This window comes from Fringilla coelebs (assembly GCF_963513975.1).
Source record: "Fringilla coelebs genome assembly, chromosome: 28".
NCBI classification, from domain to species: Eukaryota; Metazoa; Chordata; class Aves; order Passeriformes; family Fringillidae; genus Fringilla; species Fringilla coelebs.
In genome coordinates, this window is record NC_140054.1 from 6,587,614 (window position 1) to 6,605,294 (window position 17,681).

At 59.8% G+C, this 17,681-nt stretch overlaps 1 protein-coding gene across 2 annotated transcripts; it reads right to left on the minus strand.

Annotated features, from left to right (window-relative positions):
• Positions 1-1,930: 1,930 nt before the first annotated feature.
• On the minus strand, positions 1,931-9,771 carry KDF1 (keratinocyte differentiation factor 1). Of its 2 annotated transcripts, none has more exons than XM_084222536.1 (5): positions 9,750-9,771; positions 8,498-8,669; positions 5,430-6,567; positions 4,564-4,638; positions 1,931-4,002 (listed from the first exon to the last, which is right to left on the minus strand). In XM_084222536.1, the coding sequence occupies exons 3-5, from the start codon at positions 6,547-6,549 to the stop codon at positions 3,920-3,922; spliced, it is 1,278 nt and encodes a 425-aa protein (XP_084078662.1). In that variant the 5' UTR covers positions 6,550-6,567; positions 8,498-8,669; positions 9,750-9,771; the 3' UTR covers positions 1,931-3,919. The 2 variants fall into 2 exon arrangements, with proteins under 2 accessions (XP_084078662.1, XP_084078663.1); XM_084222537.1 differs by lacking the exon at positions 9,750-9,771 and adding an exon at positions 8,806-8,936.
• Positions 9,772-17,681: the final 7,910 nt, after the last annotated feature.

Below are 17,681 nucleotides of genomic sequence, written 5' to 3' on the forward strand. Positions count from 1 at the left end.
CGGAGCGTGGCCTTGTCCTGTGCCCACGGCAGGGAAATGCTGGGCAGCACCAGGAGCCACAGTGCACACACCTTGAGTGGTGCCCGAGCCCCAGCAGAGCGGGAAGGGCGGGGCTGGCCAGGGACAGGGACAGGTCACCAAGGTCCCTCTGGCTCCCCACACCTGTGCCAGGTCACCTGGAGAAGCCGTTCTGGTGCTGCCACCAGCTGGAGGGCAGAGCCCTCAGCTCCTCACCTGCCCAGGGCTCCTCCTCACCTGTAAAAGCAAGGCCTTTGCAGGCACAACAGGCTCTGCACAGAGCTTTCTATAGGGTAAAGTTTTCCCCAGTCATTTGGGTGCAGCTCCTGGCTTAGCTTTTATTAATGAATACTGCAGCTCAGAGCATTTGGGAAATATCCCAGACTCCAGGACTGCTTTGGGAAGAGCAATGGAACAGCAAAACCCCGAGGAAGGGAGCAGGAACAGCGAGTATTGGATGTTACCCTGTCGTTTTAGGAGGAGCCTCAGCTGCTCTGTCACTGCAAGGGCTGGGCTGTGAGGAATTAGGGTCCATCCACCTGCTTCCTAATGCCTAACCCCCACTGAAATCAATAATTCAGCAGCTCAGCGTGGGGATGTGCAGAGGAATTTCTTGAACATTCCCTGCAGAGCTCCGGAGCTGCCCTCAGCTGATCCCAGGGGACCTGGGCAGGGGCACAGCTCAGAGCTCGGGCTGGGCAGGACAGGGATCCCCCTGAGGGCACAGCACAGCAAGGACCCACAAAGTGGGAGTGTCTGGAGACTCCTGGCAAAACCAAGCCCAATAAAACCAAACAATGTCTTCAGGAAAAGCCGGGTGCTGAGTCAGGTTCCCAGAAGGAAGTACCTGTGTGAGAGAACACCTCCAGAGGTGTGTGGCCAGGTAAAGGCTCTCGTGTTTGTGAGGTCTCCACTTGGGCAACCCAGTCAGCTCACTCAGCAGAACACTCAATGCATGCTCAGAGCAAAAACCACTCCAGCAAGAGCCAGGACAGCTCCATCCACAGCAAACAACTTCCTGCAGACAAAAACCCCATGGACTCATCCCACGTGTGGATGTGAGCCAGGACACCCAGGCCAGGCACCAAACTGGAAGCTGTTGAACAAACTGGGCTGACAGGCCCCACCCAGCTGGTCTGAGGGCTCCAGACACAAAAACCTCCCCAGAGACCCTTCCCAGCCCAGAGAAGGCAGCATTTACCCGTTCTGGCTCTGAAATCCTCCCAGGAAACGCATCCTGGTCCTGTGCACTGGCAGAAAACCCCCAGGGCTCCTGCCAGCCCCTGCCCCAGGAGGGTGAGGGAAGGTCAGCAGCCAGGAACGGAGCCCTGCAGGTTATCCTGGGGTTTGTCCTGAAATTGGGAAGTGCAGAACTGGCCCTTCAAGTCCCAGGGTCAGAGGCTGGGCCACCCTCCATCCCTGAGCTGATCCTGTGGAGCAAACCCCACATCTGCTGCCACGAGCTGGTGACATCACAGGGACAAGCTGGGAATTCTCCCCCCAGGCTCAGCTTTTCCAGAGCTCAGTTCCAGCATCACGCCCAGGGAAGGTCCAGGTTTCCCTGCAGGACAACAAACACTTCCCCAGAGGCTCCTTCATTTGCATCCAGACACCAGCCTGGCATTCAGGATCCCCCTGGAGCTACCAAAGGGATGAAAATGTCCTTGTCTACCTGGGACTGCAGGAATCAGCCACCCTCTGTGCAACCCCCACCCCAGGACCCCCAAGCTGATGAGAACAGGAATGTAAAAGTCACGGCACAGTAAAGAGCACAACTTTTACTTTATAAAAAAGACCAAACCAGAACATTTAAGGCAAATGAGTGCAAAAGAATCCCATAAGACACCACAGGTGAACCAGCTTCAGGGACCATCGAGTTGACAGTCTTCCTCTTGGTGAGTTTTTGGGGGGGCTTGGGTTTTTTTTGGCTAGCTGAATTCCCACACACTGACTCTTCATACCCAGACCAACCACTAAAAACGTGTATCTGCTCTGTACCAGTGATTGCAAGCCCAGCTCACCCCTCGTCTGCAGCTCAGCCCACAGAGCTGTGTCAGTGTGACCCACGTGAACCTCAGCACACAGCTTAGAGGAAACTTGTCCAAATAACAATGTACAAACCCAGGAGAAGCAGAAGCCAAGCAGGTCCCTCAGGATGGGCAGCATTTGGAAGGAGGTGACCTCACACAGCTCCCCTGGGAGTCCCAGCCTGGCCTTGCTTCAAGTCTTTTCCTTGTATAAACCCGATTTCTCATCAACCAACAGCTTTAAACACAAAGCAGGGAGGGGAAGCCAAATCCAAGGCTCAGTCCCTTCCCTTCATCTTTGAAATATCTCTGTCAGTGTCTCCAGGTGTGGTCTCAGTAATGCCCCTGATTCCTGGAAGCACACTCTGAAAACAGTCAATGGTTTACAGAAACAGGCTCTAACAGGGACTGGAACTGTCCATTTCTCAGGGTTTTGGCCTTTTAAAGAAGCCTGAGAGCTCCTGAGAGGAATGAAATCCTTCCTCCCAGCCCAAACCTCTGTAGAGCAATCACAAGCTATAAAATAAAGGCACATTTTAAGTCAACTAAGGCACATTTCAGTTCAACTGAAGCACATTTCAGTCCATCTAAGACACAAAACCATGGTCCACACCGAAGCCCAGGGCCTATTTGGGCTTCCCTCTCCCCAGAATCCAGTGGGTGTGTTTATCCTGTGGCTGGTGAATCAAATGAAGCATTTTCTGTTCATGTCCAAGGGCACCCAAAGCTCCAAACAGGTCCCATGGCTCGACGTGTTTACCTTGTGATAAACAACCAAGTGGCACCACCACAGATGCAGCTTCCTCCTGCTGCAGCCCCCCAGGCCAGCTGGCACTGAGCCCCCAGGACAGCAGTGCCCATCTCCTGGCTCTCAGTGCCTGCAGAGCGAAGGACAAGGTGCTGAGTGCCCACAGGGAAGGGCAGGGGCCAGCAGTGCCTCACAACCCTCTGCTGGCACTCTCAGCAGCCTTTCCTTTGAGGCAAACCAAGGGATTTGAGGGGATTTTTTATCAGAACAGTCAAACAGCCCAGTTCTGAACCACACAAAGTCAGGAGTGAACTGAGTGTTCCCCTCACTGCCACAATCCTGCTCCAGGCTCTCCCAGGGGAAACATGGAAAGAGGAGAGAGGAGAGCTGCTGGCAGCAGGCAGTGTGTGCTCCTGGACTCCAGCAGAGCTGATCCCCATCATCTGCTCATGCAGGGGCAGCCCAGCAGCCACCCCAGCCCCCAGCAGTGCCTCTGAATCAGGAGAGGAGCCAAGAGCCACAAATTAAATGAACTCCACAAGGCTGAACCTTCTCAGGCAGCAGGAGGTGACACCAAGGCTCAGCAGGGAAAGGCAGATCTGCCCACTGAAAACACCATGGGTAGAAGACTTGGGGTTGGTGGGACCAACACAGGCACTTAAAACAGAGATTTGGTCCCTGCAGAGCAGCTCCTCAGCCTGCAGCTCAACATCAGCACCAGCACAGAGACACCACAGTTACTCCCTACCAAAGCTCACTCAGGCAATGGCAGGAAGCAGAACTGTACAACAGGTCCTGAAAGCAGGGAAAGGGCTGAGCCACTGAGGCTGCTGGAGCTAAACGTGGTTTACAGGAATCACGGAGGCACAGGTTCTCTGATACTTCCTTGTCCATCTTCTCCTCCCTGGGCACACATTCAACCTCCCAAGTTCATTAGCTCCACAGTTTGCTTCCTTGATTGTCCATAAAAACCAAAATATCCAGTGAAGTTCAGACAGCAGGAAGAATCTGGCTTCAGGGAAGACTGGGGAAAAAAAATTAAACTTGGCACAACACACTCCACATGGAAAGAGGAGGATTGTGACTGCAGCAAAGGCCTGGAATGCCTCCCTGCTGCTGGGGTCCTTTAACAGTACACCTGGAGCAGAGGTGCCCCGGACGAGTCAGTCTCTGTGTCCTGGAAAGAGGAATCTCTGCTGGTTGGAGAGCCTTGGGGAGGAAAGAGAAGAGATGGTGCCATTAGCCCAGGGTAACACAGCGGCCACAAAAGGCTTTGTGTACCATGAGGGAGGAGAAAGCCACACAAAGCCATGGCAGGGAACAGCCCTGCCTGCAGTGCAGCCATCTCCCAGGACAGAGCTGCTGTGCAGGAGGAAACTTGTCTTGTAGCCCTGGGCTACCCTGGGAGGATGGAGCTCGGGGCAGCCCGCCACCCCTGCCTGCTTCCCTTTTGCACAGTTCCTTTTGTTCCCAGTCTCACCCAGCTGTGACCTCTGGCAGTCACACCCCAAATACCGCCCCAAACTTTGTCAGGACACAGAGAGACTGAAAGCTCTCAGGTCAGGTCCCGTGCAAGGACAGGGAACTTGGATTTCACCTTTTCAGAAAGATCCACCAACCCAGGGAGCGTCTGAGCTCCATCACTCCCAAAGCCCAGGAGAACTGAGGGGAGCCTGAGGAGCAGGGTCAGCTCAGCCTGTGTGGAGGGTGAGGACATGGACAGGGGGCTCAGGCTCTCCTGCCCCAGGCAGGCCCAGCCAGGGGCGTTACCTGCGCTGCTGTGCCGCCTCATGTTCCTGGCCATCACATCCGCCGGGGTCTCCTCCGAGATCTGCACGGCCAGCTCTGCAAGGGAAACCAAGAGGGCCTGAGACAGGGGAGGAGGGTGCAAAGGATGACTCAGCACCAAGGATCCCTGTCAGGGAACACCCTCAGGGAACAGCACAGGCAGAGTCTGATTCTTCCCATTGCTTCTGCCATCACCGGATAGTCTGAGCTGTGTCCTTGAATCCCAGGAGCAGCCTCGCTGCTAATCTGGGAAGCACAACACCCACACGGTCTCCTCTGGTACTTCTGGATATCTCCTTGCTCCCACACTCAGCTTTTCAAGGTTTTTCCACAACAAACTGTTATACCCTGCTCTGGAGCTCAGACACTTGAGGCTGCTCCCACCAGGAGGAAGAAGCAGAAGCACTGGTGCTGTGGAACAGCCCTTCCCTCCTCTTTGCAGGGATATGCACAGTGTGGAGGAGGTCTGGGCTCTGAGGACACACTGCCACCGGAGTCTAAGGGTGGCATTAGCCAGGCAGCACATGGGAGAGAGCCAGCTGAGTAACTGGACATCCTCAGGCACGAGCAGCTCGTCTGGTCCTACCAGTTCAGTTTGACTCACCGTTTTTCTGCCTCCCTAAGATGAGCACAGGCAGAAGCAGCAGCAGCAGCACAAACCCATCTATGGCTCAGCACAAACCTCACGGGCAGGGAAAGACAGGCTCAAGAAAGCCACAGCACAGGCAGGAGGGTGAGAAGCAGAGCTCTGCACTCACACACCCCAGCAGAGCAAGCCCACTGGGGACGGAGCAGCCCCCAGCCCCGCTCCAGTGGCACAACCCCCTGCAGCACCCGGGCCCCCGTACCGTCCTGGCTGATGACCATGGACTCCAGCATGGTCTCGTTGCCGCTGTCGGGCGCGGTGCCGCGGCCGGACGCGTCCTCGTGGGCCTGGCTGGCCGGGCTGCAGATGTGGGGCCGCACGCGGCTCTTGCGGGTGCTGATGCGGATGATGCCCCGCACCAGCCGGCACTCGGCGTCCTGCTCGTCCAGGTTGTAGTCCTGAGTGATGCTGTTGATGAGGTCCGAGATCTTGTTGGTCTTCTCCAGGAAGACGGTGTCCGAGGTGCACTTGGCCAGCTCGTCGATCTGGTGGACGCTGAACAGCTCCGTGAGCTTCTTGAAGATCAGGACGTCGATCTGCCTGCTGGACATGGAGCCGTTCAGCTCGCTGATGTCCACGTCAGACTCGTGGAAGGAATAATATTCCTCCGAGCTCCGGTGGCTGCTGGGGAGCGCTGGCTTTTCTATGCTGTTCCTGAAGGGCTTCTCCAGCAGCTCCTTGCAGGAGGAATCAGATTCCACGTGGTGGTTGGTGTTCCTGTTTGGATAGACAGGGATGCCCTTCAGCTTCACGTCTGGGTAACTGAAACTGCTGCCCATGCTGGACTTTTTGATCTGGTTCCCGTTCTTCTCAGCAGGAGAGGTGTTGGTGGGGCTGTTTGGCAGCCGCCCATTGTAGTCTCCGTTCTTCCCATCGTCTGTGGAGGTCTCAGCGGGCCCTGGATAGGGAATGCAGACGCTGCAGTCCTGGAAGCAGCCCCCACACGTCACTATGCAACAGAAAACAGCCTTGTACGTGTTCCAGGCCTGAGACAGGGAGGAGCAGCAAAAGCTCTGGTTTGGGGGAGCCTCTGCTGTCCCAGAGATGAAGGTGATGGTCTCTGCCTCGCGGCCATTGGGGTCTTTGAGCTCGGCCTTGCGCCCCTTCCTGTCCCGCATCTGCTGCGCTCGGCTGCGGCTCGCTTTGATCTCGGGCGTGGAGCCGCTCAGCACCTCCAGGCTGACATCCGTGTCCCTGCTGTCCCTGGAGTCCCTGGAGTCCCTGGCTGCCCGGGCCCGCAGGGGCACAGCCTCCGGGCAGGGCTGCTCCCTCTGCCGGGCGCTGCTCAGCTCGGGGGGCAGGCGGCTCCTCCGGCCCAGCATGGCTCGGCACTCGGGCACCTGCAGGACACAGGGGGGAAATCAGAGCAGGGCAGCACCACCCCAGCGACCACGGAGGGATCTGACAGCCAGGGCTTCCCAAAGCCAATGATTTACAGGAATACTTTGTGTCAGGACTCACGCTGCTCTCACTCAGGGCCCGCGTTCTGGGGCTCCCCCACCACCCAAGCCTTGCTGCTTCCTTTGGGGAGATGCTCTCATCAGAAGAGAGGTGCTTTAAAAGGGCTGTTTTCAGACATCAAATTCCCTGTAACCTTCAGAAGAGTTTCCTCCACACAGCTGGAAGAGGAGTCAGCTCCAGAGCAATGCAGGAGCAGCACAGCTGGAGGTGGAGCCACTGACAGGCTCCAAAGGGAAAGTGTCTTTTTTTGAACAACTTCCCTTTGTTTTGCATTCCTCAGGATTAGGCTGGGCCCTGACAGCACTTATCCATTTCAAAACGCGTCGTGCCCAGGAGGGGATGACAAGCAATCTATCATTATGCAAGCTGCCAATTCCAACTGCACGTTATTTGCTGCTATTTCAATTTAGAGGATTTAGCAATGACAGCATCACCAACACTAATGATTTCTGCCAGTCATGCTAAGGTCGGGCGATGTCAAAGACTTCCCTATGAAAACCCAACGTCTTCATCTGGATTAAGGAAAAGGTCTTGTCAACAAGTCGGTCTCAAATCACCCCTCCTGGGAACAAAACCTTTACAAACCCCACAGAAACAGAAAGCCCAAAGCAGACTGTGCCCAGCTGTGCCAGCACAGCTCCTCCAGGTCTGCAGGCAGGAGGGAACTGTTCTTACAGTGAGCCTGTCACGTTCCCTCTGCACAGAGCCAACCTTCACACTCTGGCACCTTCATTCTCCCTGGTTTTGCTCTTTTTATTATTAAAGCTCAGCTTGGGGTGATGTGAGGAAAGTCGGGTCAGGGCTGTCACTCTCCACTGCTGCTCTGCCTTTATCCCAGGCTGTGGTGGGTCCTGGAGCTCTCCATGGTTTCCAGGCCTCTTGGCTAACGCTGCTTGCACCTCCAAGAGATCCTTTCAAATACTAATTAGGGTAATTAATAAGCAGTGAGAGCCCAGACATAGTGTAAGTGTTGTAGGGCTGTCCTTGTTGTTTTACTATGGACTTTCTATAGGGCACCTCAAGCATGAATAAATAAATCTGTCAGACCTTGTTAGAGCACTGCCTCTTTCTCCCTGGTTTTTAAACCCAGAGTCACATTTTCCCCACAAAGAAACAGGCCCAGACTGAAAGCCAGGAGTTACAGCACACCAATGCTTTCCAGGAATATTTTGGCTCTGTTACCTTATGAAAATTCATCCCAGGAGCTCCCTTTGCACATTCCTGGGCAATATGCAAAATAAAAAGCCTCAGATGCTCCAATTTTGATGCAGAGCAGGTAGAGCTCCCTCACCTCAGCATCAATGCAGAGTTTTGATTGCTTTCACATCAGAACAAGTCAGGGGTTATTCCCCCCAACTTCCTCATTTTTGTAATGCAGTTCAGAATTTAAAAACAGACTGAAAAGAACATGAAATGAAATGAAAACATTTGAGCTGAACTGGGAACTGCTTACTGGGATGCTTGTTCTCACTGAGAGACCCAACACCTGCATTGCACAGCAACACTCCTTTATGTAACAACAGACAGCATCCTGAGATTTCAGAGCTTCTGGGGCAGAGGGAGGAGCACCATCTCAGCTCTGAGGAGGAGACCTGCAGGCACAGGTGTCAGAGACACCTCTGGGCTGGCCCATTCCCATCACAGCCCACACCTCTGGCACCCCTGGACCACATGGAAAAGTTCCTCAGGAGCACAGGCAGGACACAGCTCCTCCATCCAGCAGCTCCCCCAGCACAGGAACGAGCTGGACCAACACCCCCAGCCAGAAATGAATGCTCAGACCACAATCCACACCCAAGTGTAACTCACACGATGGCTGGGAGCTTCCTCTGCTCTCACACAGGTGCTGTGAGCGACTGCAGGTCCCTCTAGAGAGCCTCAGCATCTGCTCCAGAGGAGCCAGGAAGGATCCACAAGGGGTTTGCAGGACTCAGAGTTAGCCAGGGTCTAAGATCTTCATTGTTCAGAGGGTGGGATTTCCCTGGAAAGTTTTTAAAAAGCTCAGTTAAGTTGTGAATCTCCTGAACAACGTCACATCCACCCAGCAATATCCACGCTGCTGGTGCTGCTGGCAGGTAGGGAATGTCTCCTAAATTCAGGAGACAGGATTTACACACCGATGCAGCTTCTCTGAACTCTGTGGAAGCATCCACAGCTGGGAAGTGTCCTAAGGAGCCTTGCTAGGAGCTGGAAGTCCCCTGTTAAGCTCCTGCTCCCCACTGCTCTGCTGGCACCAGCGGGGATGGAGATCCTGAGCCAGGGTAAATGTGGATGCAGCACTGTCCCTGTGCATCCCTGGGCACCCAGCATCCCTCTGGCAGCTCTCTGGGATATCAACCACCTCCCCCAGGAATTGCCTCTTGCCAAAGCCCCCTCCCCTCTGCCCCTGGCCCAAAACACCCACCCCGCTCCAGCTGACAGCCAGGGCTCCACCACGGGGCAGGCAAATGAAGTTTGACCCTTTTCCCTCCCAAACGAAGGGGAAGGAAAAGGGGAGCCCCACCTGGGCACCAAAGGGAGCTCCCTCTGACTACCTGGCGGGGGATTGTTGGGAGAGGAGACGCCGGCAGCAGGGGCAGCCCCCTCCCCGCCCGCCCTGCTCCGCACAGGCTCCCACCGCGCCCCCTTTCCAGCCCTGGCAATCAGAGCCGGTCCCGAACCCCCGGGGGAGCTCCGGCCGCCCCCAGCCTCCCGCAGGGCCGGGGCGGCGGGGCAGGGCCAGCGGGGGACACCGGGACACCGGGAGCGGCCGGGGGCGGCGGGGCTGTCCCCGCCGGGGCTCCCTGCGCCGGGGGACGCGGGGCGCAGCGGGCAGGGCAGCCCGGGGCCGAGGGGAGCCCGGTGTGGGGTGACGGCGGAGCCAGCCCTGCCTCCCTCCCTCCCTCCCTGCCCGCCTCCCTCCCGCCGGTCGCGGCCTGCGGCTGCCCCCGGACCGGGCCGGGCCGGGAAGCGCCGGGGGGCGGCGGCGGGGCCGGGCCGGGCCCGGGGCTGATCCGAGGCTGGGCTCGGGGCCGGGCCGGGCTCGGTTCGGGCAGGCCGGGCCGGGCCGGGCTCTCGTTACCTGCGAGCCGGGAGCGCGTCCGGCCCCGCCTCACCTGGGCCAGGTGCGCCACGTGACCCCGACGGGCCGCGCCGAGGGACAGGAGAGTGCGGCGGGCGAAGCTGCTCCGGGGCCGGGCACGGACCCGAACTAACCGGGCACGAACCGGGCACGAACCGGGCACAAACCCGGCTACAAACCCGGCACAAACCCGGGTACAAACCGGGCACGAACCGGGCACAAACCCGGCTACAAACCGGGCACGAAACGGGCACAAACCCGGCTACAAACCCGGCTACAAACCCGGCTACAAACCGGGCACAAACCCGGCACAAACCCGGCACAAACCCGGCACAAACCCGGCTACAAACCGGGCACAAACCCGCCACAAACCTGGGTACAAACCCGCCACAAACCTGGGTACAAACCGGGCACAAACCCGGATACAAACCCGGCACAAATCCGGTATAAACCCGGGTACCAACCCGGTACAAACCCAGCACAAATCCGGTACAAACCCGGGTACCAACCCAGTACAAACCCAGCACAAAGCCGGGTACTAACCCCGGCCCCCTAGGCTGGGCAGAGCAGCCAATCCTTGCCCCTAGGGTGGGTGCCCCAAAGCCGAGGGTGGGTGCCCCAAAGCCCCCCAGTGCCAGGGATCCCTGCTGGCCCGATCGCCTCCCCGAGCATCCCTTTGCCCACCCCAAGTGTTCCCACCCCCGTGGATCCCATCCCGAGGTGTCCCGATCCCAAAGAGCTGGGGATTCACTCCTGGGGCCGGATCCTGCTCCGGAGGCTCCCAGGGCACAGGGAGGGCGCCCGGTGGAACAGCAGCGGGGTGCTGGGTCTGCTGCTGGGTTCAAAAGGATGGAGGGACAGCAGCTGGGCCAGCCCAGGCGTCCTGGGCCTCAACCTGAACTCCTGATGCTCAATTCCTTCCCTGAACCTGCCAGGATGAAAGAGCAGCGCCGGGTCCCGCCTGCCCTGGTAACTGGGACACCCAGGAAAAATCCTGGGGAGAGCCTGGGAGGGAGGGCACTGCCGTTAATTATTGCTGCCAGTAATGAGGCTGGGCTTTTCTGGAGCACACCCAGCGTGGGCTCAACGGCAGCTGGAGATGAGGCCGCTGCCCATCCCTCGGCTCCGTCCTCCTGCATCCCTGTCCCGTGTCCTGGGGCCATGTGGGGGGCTGCGCTGGCAGGACACGGGGGGGCCACGTCCCGGTGTCCTGTCTGTCCTGCTGTCCTGTCCCGGTGTCCATCCCAGTGTCTGTCCTGCTGTCCTGTCCCGGTGTCCATCCCAGTGTCCATCCCAGTGTCCCATCCTGGTGTCCCATCCCAGTGTCTGTCCTGCTGTCCTGTCCTGGTGCCCATCCCAGTGTCCATCCCAGTGTCCATCCCAGTGTCCATCCCAGTGTCCCATCCCGGTGTTCTGTCCCAGTGTCCCGTCCCCATGTCCTGTCCCCATGTCCCATCTCGGTGCCTGGGCAGAGCAGTGCTGCCAGGGAAGGGAGAACAGAGGGAGAACAGAGGGAGAACAGAGGGTGAGCAAAGCTCTCACCGGGTTTTGTATCACCGAGGTTTATTCTGAGCGCTGCTAATTGCAGCCTCCTCTGCTAAATCATTAATAGCTCCACAGCCCGAGCAGAAATCCTGCAGTGCCGAAGGGGTTTGGGGACTCAGGCTGTGCCTGGCCTCAGGGCAGGGACGTTTTTTGTCTTTTTCCATGATTTGCCTTTCCCAGCCGCTGTTTGCTCGCTGCTGGGGTGTGCTGGGCCAGCCTGGAGACACAAAGGCTGCTCTGGGGGCTCAGCCTTGCTGCCCGGTGTCCCCAGCTCACCTCCTGGAACGCGTGTCCAGGCACAGCTGCTCTCCCTTTCCATGTCCTTTTCTCTCCCTGGAGGAGGGCCTGGAGCTGGGAAGGCCTCGAGCAGCGCAGACATGGGGGGTGACCCAAAAAAGAGATCGTATTCTCAGCAGGCAGGGACGGAGCAGGAGCCTCCTGAGCTCCCTCCAACCTCGGCCATCCCGGGGTTTCATTCTGGGGAACGGGGGAAGCTCAGGGCAGGACACACCCCGGCCCTTTCCCCTCTTGGGGGTACCCTTGAGGGTCCAGTTCCACCAGATCAGAGCAAAAAAATGAGAGAGGAGGATGCTCTGTTTAATTCCTGCCTGTTCCCACAGTTTTTTGGGCACCCCTCAACTCCCACACCCCGTTTTGAGCAGCATTCCATCAGATAGATGAAGATCTCTCAACCTCCGGCTTGCTCCCAGCCCGGAGAGCTGGACGGGGCAGGATCCGACCCCGAGGAGCTCCGGGGGCGCTGGGGCCGCGCTCGGAGCGGGGCGGGGGAGGCGGCGGCAGCCGGGGAAGGATGGGATGGGGTGGGATGGGATGGGATGGGATGGGACGGGCCGGCCGCGGGGGCCGAGCAGTGACGCAGCAGCCGCTGACGCTGCTCCGGTGCCTGGCAGACGTGTGGCAGCCTGGCAGGAGCAGGAATGTGATGCAAAGCACAAGAGATGGGGGTTTTATTCCTCCTAAGGTAAGGAAAGCAAAAATGTCACCAGCCCCGTGGGCGACATCCCCTGAAGGCCTGGATGTGGCTCTGCCTGAAACAGATTTAGGCTGGGTTTTGTTTTTGGCTTAGGCTTTTATTCCAGTCTGGGGGTGAGATGAAACCTTGACACCTGGTTTCTGTCAGCTCTGCTGCTCCGCTGCGAGACCCACGCAGCTACACGCAGATGCAGCCGCTGAGGATGGCATTCCAACAGGAGGAGCCCCAAAATCCAGGCTCTGGGGGGAGCAGGGTGGCAGTGGCACCTCCCGCTGCAGCCCCCTGCCCCGCCGGCCCTCTCACAGCTTCGTTAACACCGTGCAAACGACAGTGACGTTGGCAGCGACCTTGCCGTGACAGCCGCACATCCAAGGACGCCCCGGTGCCCGGGACAGCCCGGCCCAGCCCCTCCCAGGCCCCTGGTGACCCCGCGGTGCCCTTCTCAGCGCTTCCCAGAGATCCCAGCCGGCCCCAGCTCCGCATTTCCCTCCAAGGGAGGGCACTTTTCCAGCGCCACTAACGCCCCCGGGCCGGTGCCGTACCGAGCTGTACCGAGCCCGGTGCCCGGGGCTGGTACCGAGCCCGGCCCCCTGACGGTGCCATACCGGGCCAGGGCTGTACCGTACCGAGCCCGGGGTCCCATCAATGCCGGCACCGCTGCCGTACCGAGCCCGGTGTCGCATCGAGCCCATAGCGGTCCGGTGCCGGTGCCGGTGCCGGTGCCGCGCCGAGCCCGGTGCCGGTGCGGTGCCGGCCCGTACCGAGCCCCGGCCTGCGCCGTCCCGGTCCGGGCTCGCGTGTCCCCCACCCCCTTTCCCCGTGCCGGTGCGGAGCCCGTGCCGGAGCCGCCCCCGTCGGGGCCGAGCCGCCGCCGCCGGCACCGCCCCCGGGCTATATATCCCCGCCGCATCCCTCCGCCGCCGCTCCGCTCCCATGGCTGCGGCGGCGGCGGCGGCACCGGCACCTCCGAGCCCCGGCGGCGGCGACGCGCAGCGCCCGTCCCGCGGCGGCCCCGGCGGCAGCGCCGGCGACGGCAAGAGCGGCGGCCCGGGCGCGGTGGAGCTGGCGGCGGCGCGGCGGCGGCTGGTGGCGGCCGAGGGGCGGCGGCGGGCGGCGGCCGAGCTGGAGGGGCGGGTGCGGCAGGTGCACTGCGCGCTGCTGCACGCCGAGCTGCGCCTGGCCGCCCGCGCCGAGACCCTGGGCCGCCTCGGGGCCGGCGTGGCCCAGGCGCAGCTCGCCCTGGCGGCGCAGAGCCAGCGGCTGCAGAAGGGGCTGCGCCGCCGCCCGCGGCCCCGGCCCGGAGCGCTGCTCGCCGCCGCCCGCGCCCTCCGCAGCTGCGTGCCCTGGGCCCCCGCGCGGAGCCGCGGGGCCGCCGCCGGCACCCCCGTGCGCCGCCTGCCCGCCGCCAGCCGCGGCTCCGCCTAGGCGCGGCGGCGGGTCGGGGGGCTGCGGGGGTCGGGGGTACCCGGGGGGGTTCGGTGGGTGGGGAGCCAGGGGGTTCTGAAAGTGCGGGACGCCTTGGTGGGTCTGGGGGACCCTGCAGGATCTGGGGGAGCCCGTGGTGGGGGGGGGATCCGGTCCTTCAGAGGGTGTTGGGAAGTGTAAATGGTGGGGACGCGGGAGGTTTGGGGAGCTGGGGGGGTCTGGGGTACTTGAGGGGGTTTCATCCGTGGGGACCCAGGGGGTTTGGGGGCTCCGAAAGTGGAGGGACGCCTTGTTGGGCTCACTGAGGGAACTGTGGGAGCCAGGCTGGGGGGTCCAGTAGGGCCTGGGGTCGTTCAGGGAGTCCTGGGGAGTCTGGGGGGTTTGGGAGTCCTGGGCTCGGGGGCACCTTGGTGCGTGTGAGGGGCCTCGGGGACCCTGCAGGATCTGGGGGACCCACCTGGTGTGGGGTAACCCAGTGAGGTCTGGGGTCCTTCAGAGGAGTCATGTGGGTTTGGAAATGGTGGGTTGGAGGGTTGCAGTTGAATTTTGCAGAGTGTGAAGGGTCCAGGGGACCCTATGGGGTGGGGGGACCCAGCAGGGTCTGGGGAATCCAATGGGCTGGAACCCAATGGATTTGGGGATCCCAGAGGGATCCTGCAGGGTGGGGGAGGTCCGGGGAGATGTCTGGGGTGCTCTCAGGGGTCCACTGGGATGGGACCCAGGGGGCTGGAAGGGCTTAAGCATCCTTGAGGGTGCCAGGGAGATCCTGCAGGGTCCTGGGGGCTCTGGGGTGGGGGTACCCAGCAGGGTCTGGGGATCCCAGCAGTGGCCCAAGGGGTCTGATAGGGGGAGACTTTGAGGTATTTGGGGTTCCACAGGGGACCTTGTGGTATTAGGGCACTCCAGGGAACCCAGCAGGGTCTGGGGACCTTGGGGTGCCCTGAGGGATTTGGTGGGGAGAGCATCCCTGAGGGCTGTGGTGCTCGAAGGACCCTGCGGGGTCAGGGCCCAGGTGAACTGGCAGACTGGGGGGCACAATGAGTCTGGGGGACCCAGCAGGACCTGGGAACCTCCCTGGGACCGGGAGACCCTTCAGAGTCTGGGATCCCTGGAGGATCTTGCCAGGTTTGGGGGTGTTTATAGAGGAATCTGCTGCCCGCACCCCCAGCCCGGTCTGGGGCCGCGTCCCCCCCGAGGGCAGCAGGTTCTGGGGCAGGGCCCCTTCCCCGCCTGAGCCCCGCGGCCCCCGGGAGGGGACCCCAGCCCTTGGGACGCTGCTGGGACTGTGACTCACACGGGGCAGCCCTGGCGTGCCCCCTGCAAGCCTCGGCGGAGATGGAGCGGGCTCGGGGCCACCGCACCTCCAGCGCCCCGGCGGCGCTCGGGCTCCAGCCCGGGCGGGGACAGAGCGGGACGGGAGCGCGGCTCGGGCCCGCCGGCACCGTTCACCCCGGCGAGCGCAGTTTGGGACTGCTCGATGACTGACCAAACCCCGCGGGGACACTGAGAGCTCCCGGTACTTCCAGCAGCGTCCTTGGGGACACCCAATGTCACCTGGGGGCAGAGCCGGCCGCTGCGGGCTGGCAGGAAGGCACAAGGAGGAGAAGATGGGCTCGGGATGAAGGATGCCTGTCCGGGATGAAAGACTTCTCTCTGGGGTGAAGGATGCCTGTCCGGGATGAAGGATCCCTGTCCGGGATGAAGGATCCCTGTCCGGGGATGAAGGATCCCTGTCCGGGGATGAAGGATCTCCCTCCGGGGATGAAGGATCTCCCTCCGGGGATGAAGGATCCCTGTCCGGGATGAAGGATCCCTGTCCGGGGATGAAGGATCTCCCTCCGGGATGAAGGATCTCCCTCCGGACTGAACGCCTGTGCAGGGCCCTGCTGCCGCTGTCCCCGCTGTCCCCGCCGCTGTGCCCGAGCCCTGAGCCGGCCTCAGGACGGACGCTCGGACCGGATGGAGTCGGCCCGTCCCCGCCGGGAGTTGCAGAGGTTCTGCCGGCCAGGCCCCGCTCCGCCGCCCCTCCGCGCCCCGCCGCCGCCGCCACGGTGACCGTCCCTCGCCGAGCCAGCGGCTCCGCTCCGCCGTGCCGAGCTTCCGCAGTGGCGCTCCCCAGAAGCTGCATGAACCCCCCGAAAACCTGAGTCCCTCCGCTATTTATTCATTTAAATTTAAAATACCAAAACGCCGGGTTTGGGCTGGGGTGGGGGGAAAGAGTTCACTGACCCCCTGCTATTTATTTATTTGTATTTTAAAATATCAAAACCCCGGGTTTGGGCTGGGGTGGGGTGGGGGGGGTGGAGATTTCGCGGACCCCCTGCTATTTATTTATTTATTTATTTATTTATTTATTTATTTATTTATTTATTTATTTATTTATTTATTTATCTATTCATTCATTTATTTAAGTTAAAGAACCCAAAGCCCCGGGCTGGGGCAGGGGCGGGGGGATCTCACTGACGCCCGAATGTGCCGCCCTCCGCTGGTGACAGCAGGTCTGTTGTGTAACCCTGGCTGCGCTGCCCGCACCGTGCTGCCCGTGCTCCGGAATAAACTTTGATATATATTTTATTCATGACGTGCAGTGTCCTCAAGTGCTGGTTGAAATATAACCGGGAGGGTGATTAGAATGGGGATTAGCAAATAAGCCCTGGTAATGGCATGTAATTAATACCAGAGTGGATTTCTCTGATTATCAACCTCTTCCCTCCTCTGAGTGTGGGGAGATGGGGGAGAATATGTTCAGAATTCCTGCAGCAGGATATCACTGTATACATACATAAATATATATATATATATATATATATAAAAGCCTACAGACATGGTCTGTCCTGAAAAACTCACGTAAGGTGACAAACAAGGCAAACTTGGCTGACAAACAAGGCGCAGCTTGTGCGTAAATATCTGCAGAAAATAGGTGGCAAGGAAATATCTGAGCTCCCATCCTGCCTTTGCAGCCCCATGCTCAAGAGCTCTGCCTTCCCCTTTAGTCCCAGGTTTCAAACAGCTCCTGGTTTTGTGCTGCCCGGTTCTGTGGATGCTCTGACACCTCTGGTGCTCCCCAGCTCCTGCCCTTTCCCTCCCCAGGGCTGGGGAGATTTTCCCGTGTGTAATCCCAGCTGGAAGGTGATTCCCAGAGCTGAGAGCAGAGTTTGCTGCTAAGAGCAGCTTAGGGGTCTCAGCCAGGAGAAGAGACACATTATCTCTCCTGGCTTTCAATTAATAGTATGGAATGCACAGCTTGGCCTTAAATCCCTTGATTTTTTTCCCTATCTGTGGTGATTATTTGCAAATCAGCTTTTGACCTGATTAGAGTGGAACCGACTTAGAGGAAATGCAGGGAAAGACCTGAAATGTATAATAAATCAACTCCATTAAACCAGAAAGGCCAAAATCATTAAAAATCCCTCTGTGTGCTGGTTGCTCCCCACCCTCCAGTCTCAGTAAGGACACAGCCTCATCCCACTTTGCATTCCTGGAGTATCCTCAGCTGGAACATGACATCCATGACAATTCTCACACTCCTGAGCTCAGGAGGGTTGGTGGAAGGGCAAGGAGAGCCCAAGGCTCCTCAGCACCTGCAAAGGGCTGGAATGAGGCACCTGTCTGCCCCAGGGAATGCCAGGCCCAGGAGTTCAAAGGGTGGGGAGAGGCAGGGGCACATCCCTCTCCATCTCCTGGGGCTGGGATGTTCCTGTGCCCAGCAGGACTGGGATGTCCCCGAGCCCAGCAGGACTGGGATGTCCCTGTGCCCAGCAGGACTGGGATGTCCCCGTGCCCAGCAGGACTGGGATGTCCCCGTGCCCAGCAGGACTGGGATGTCCCCGAGCCCAGCAGGACTGGGATGTCCCCGTGCCCAGCAGGACTGGGATGTCCCCGTGCCCAGCAGGACTGGGATGTCTCTGTGCCCAGCAGGACTGGGATGTCCCCGTGCCCAGCAGGACTGGGATGTCCCCGTGCCCAGC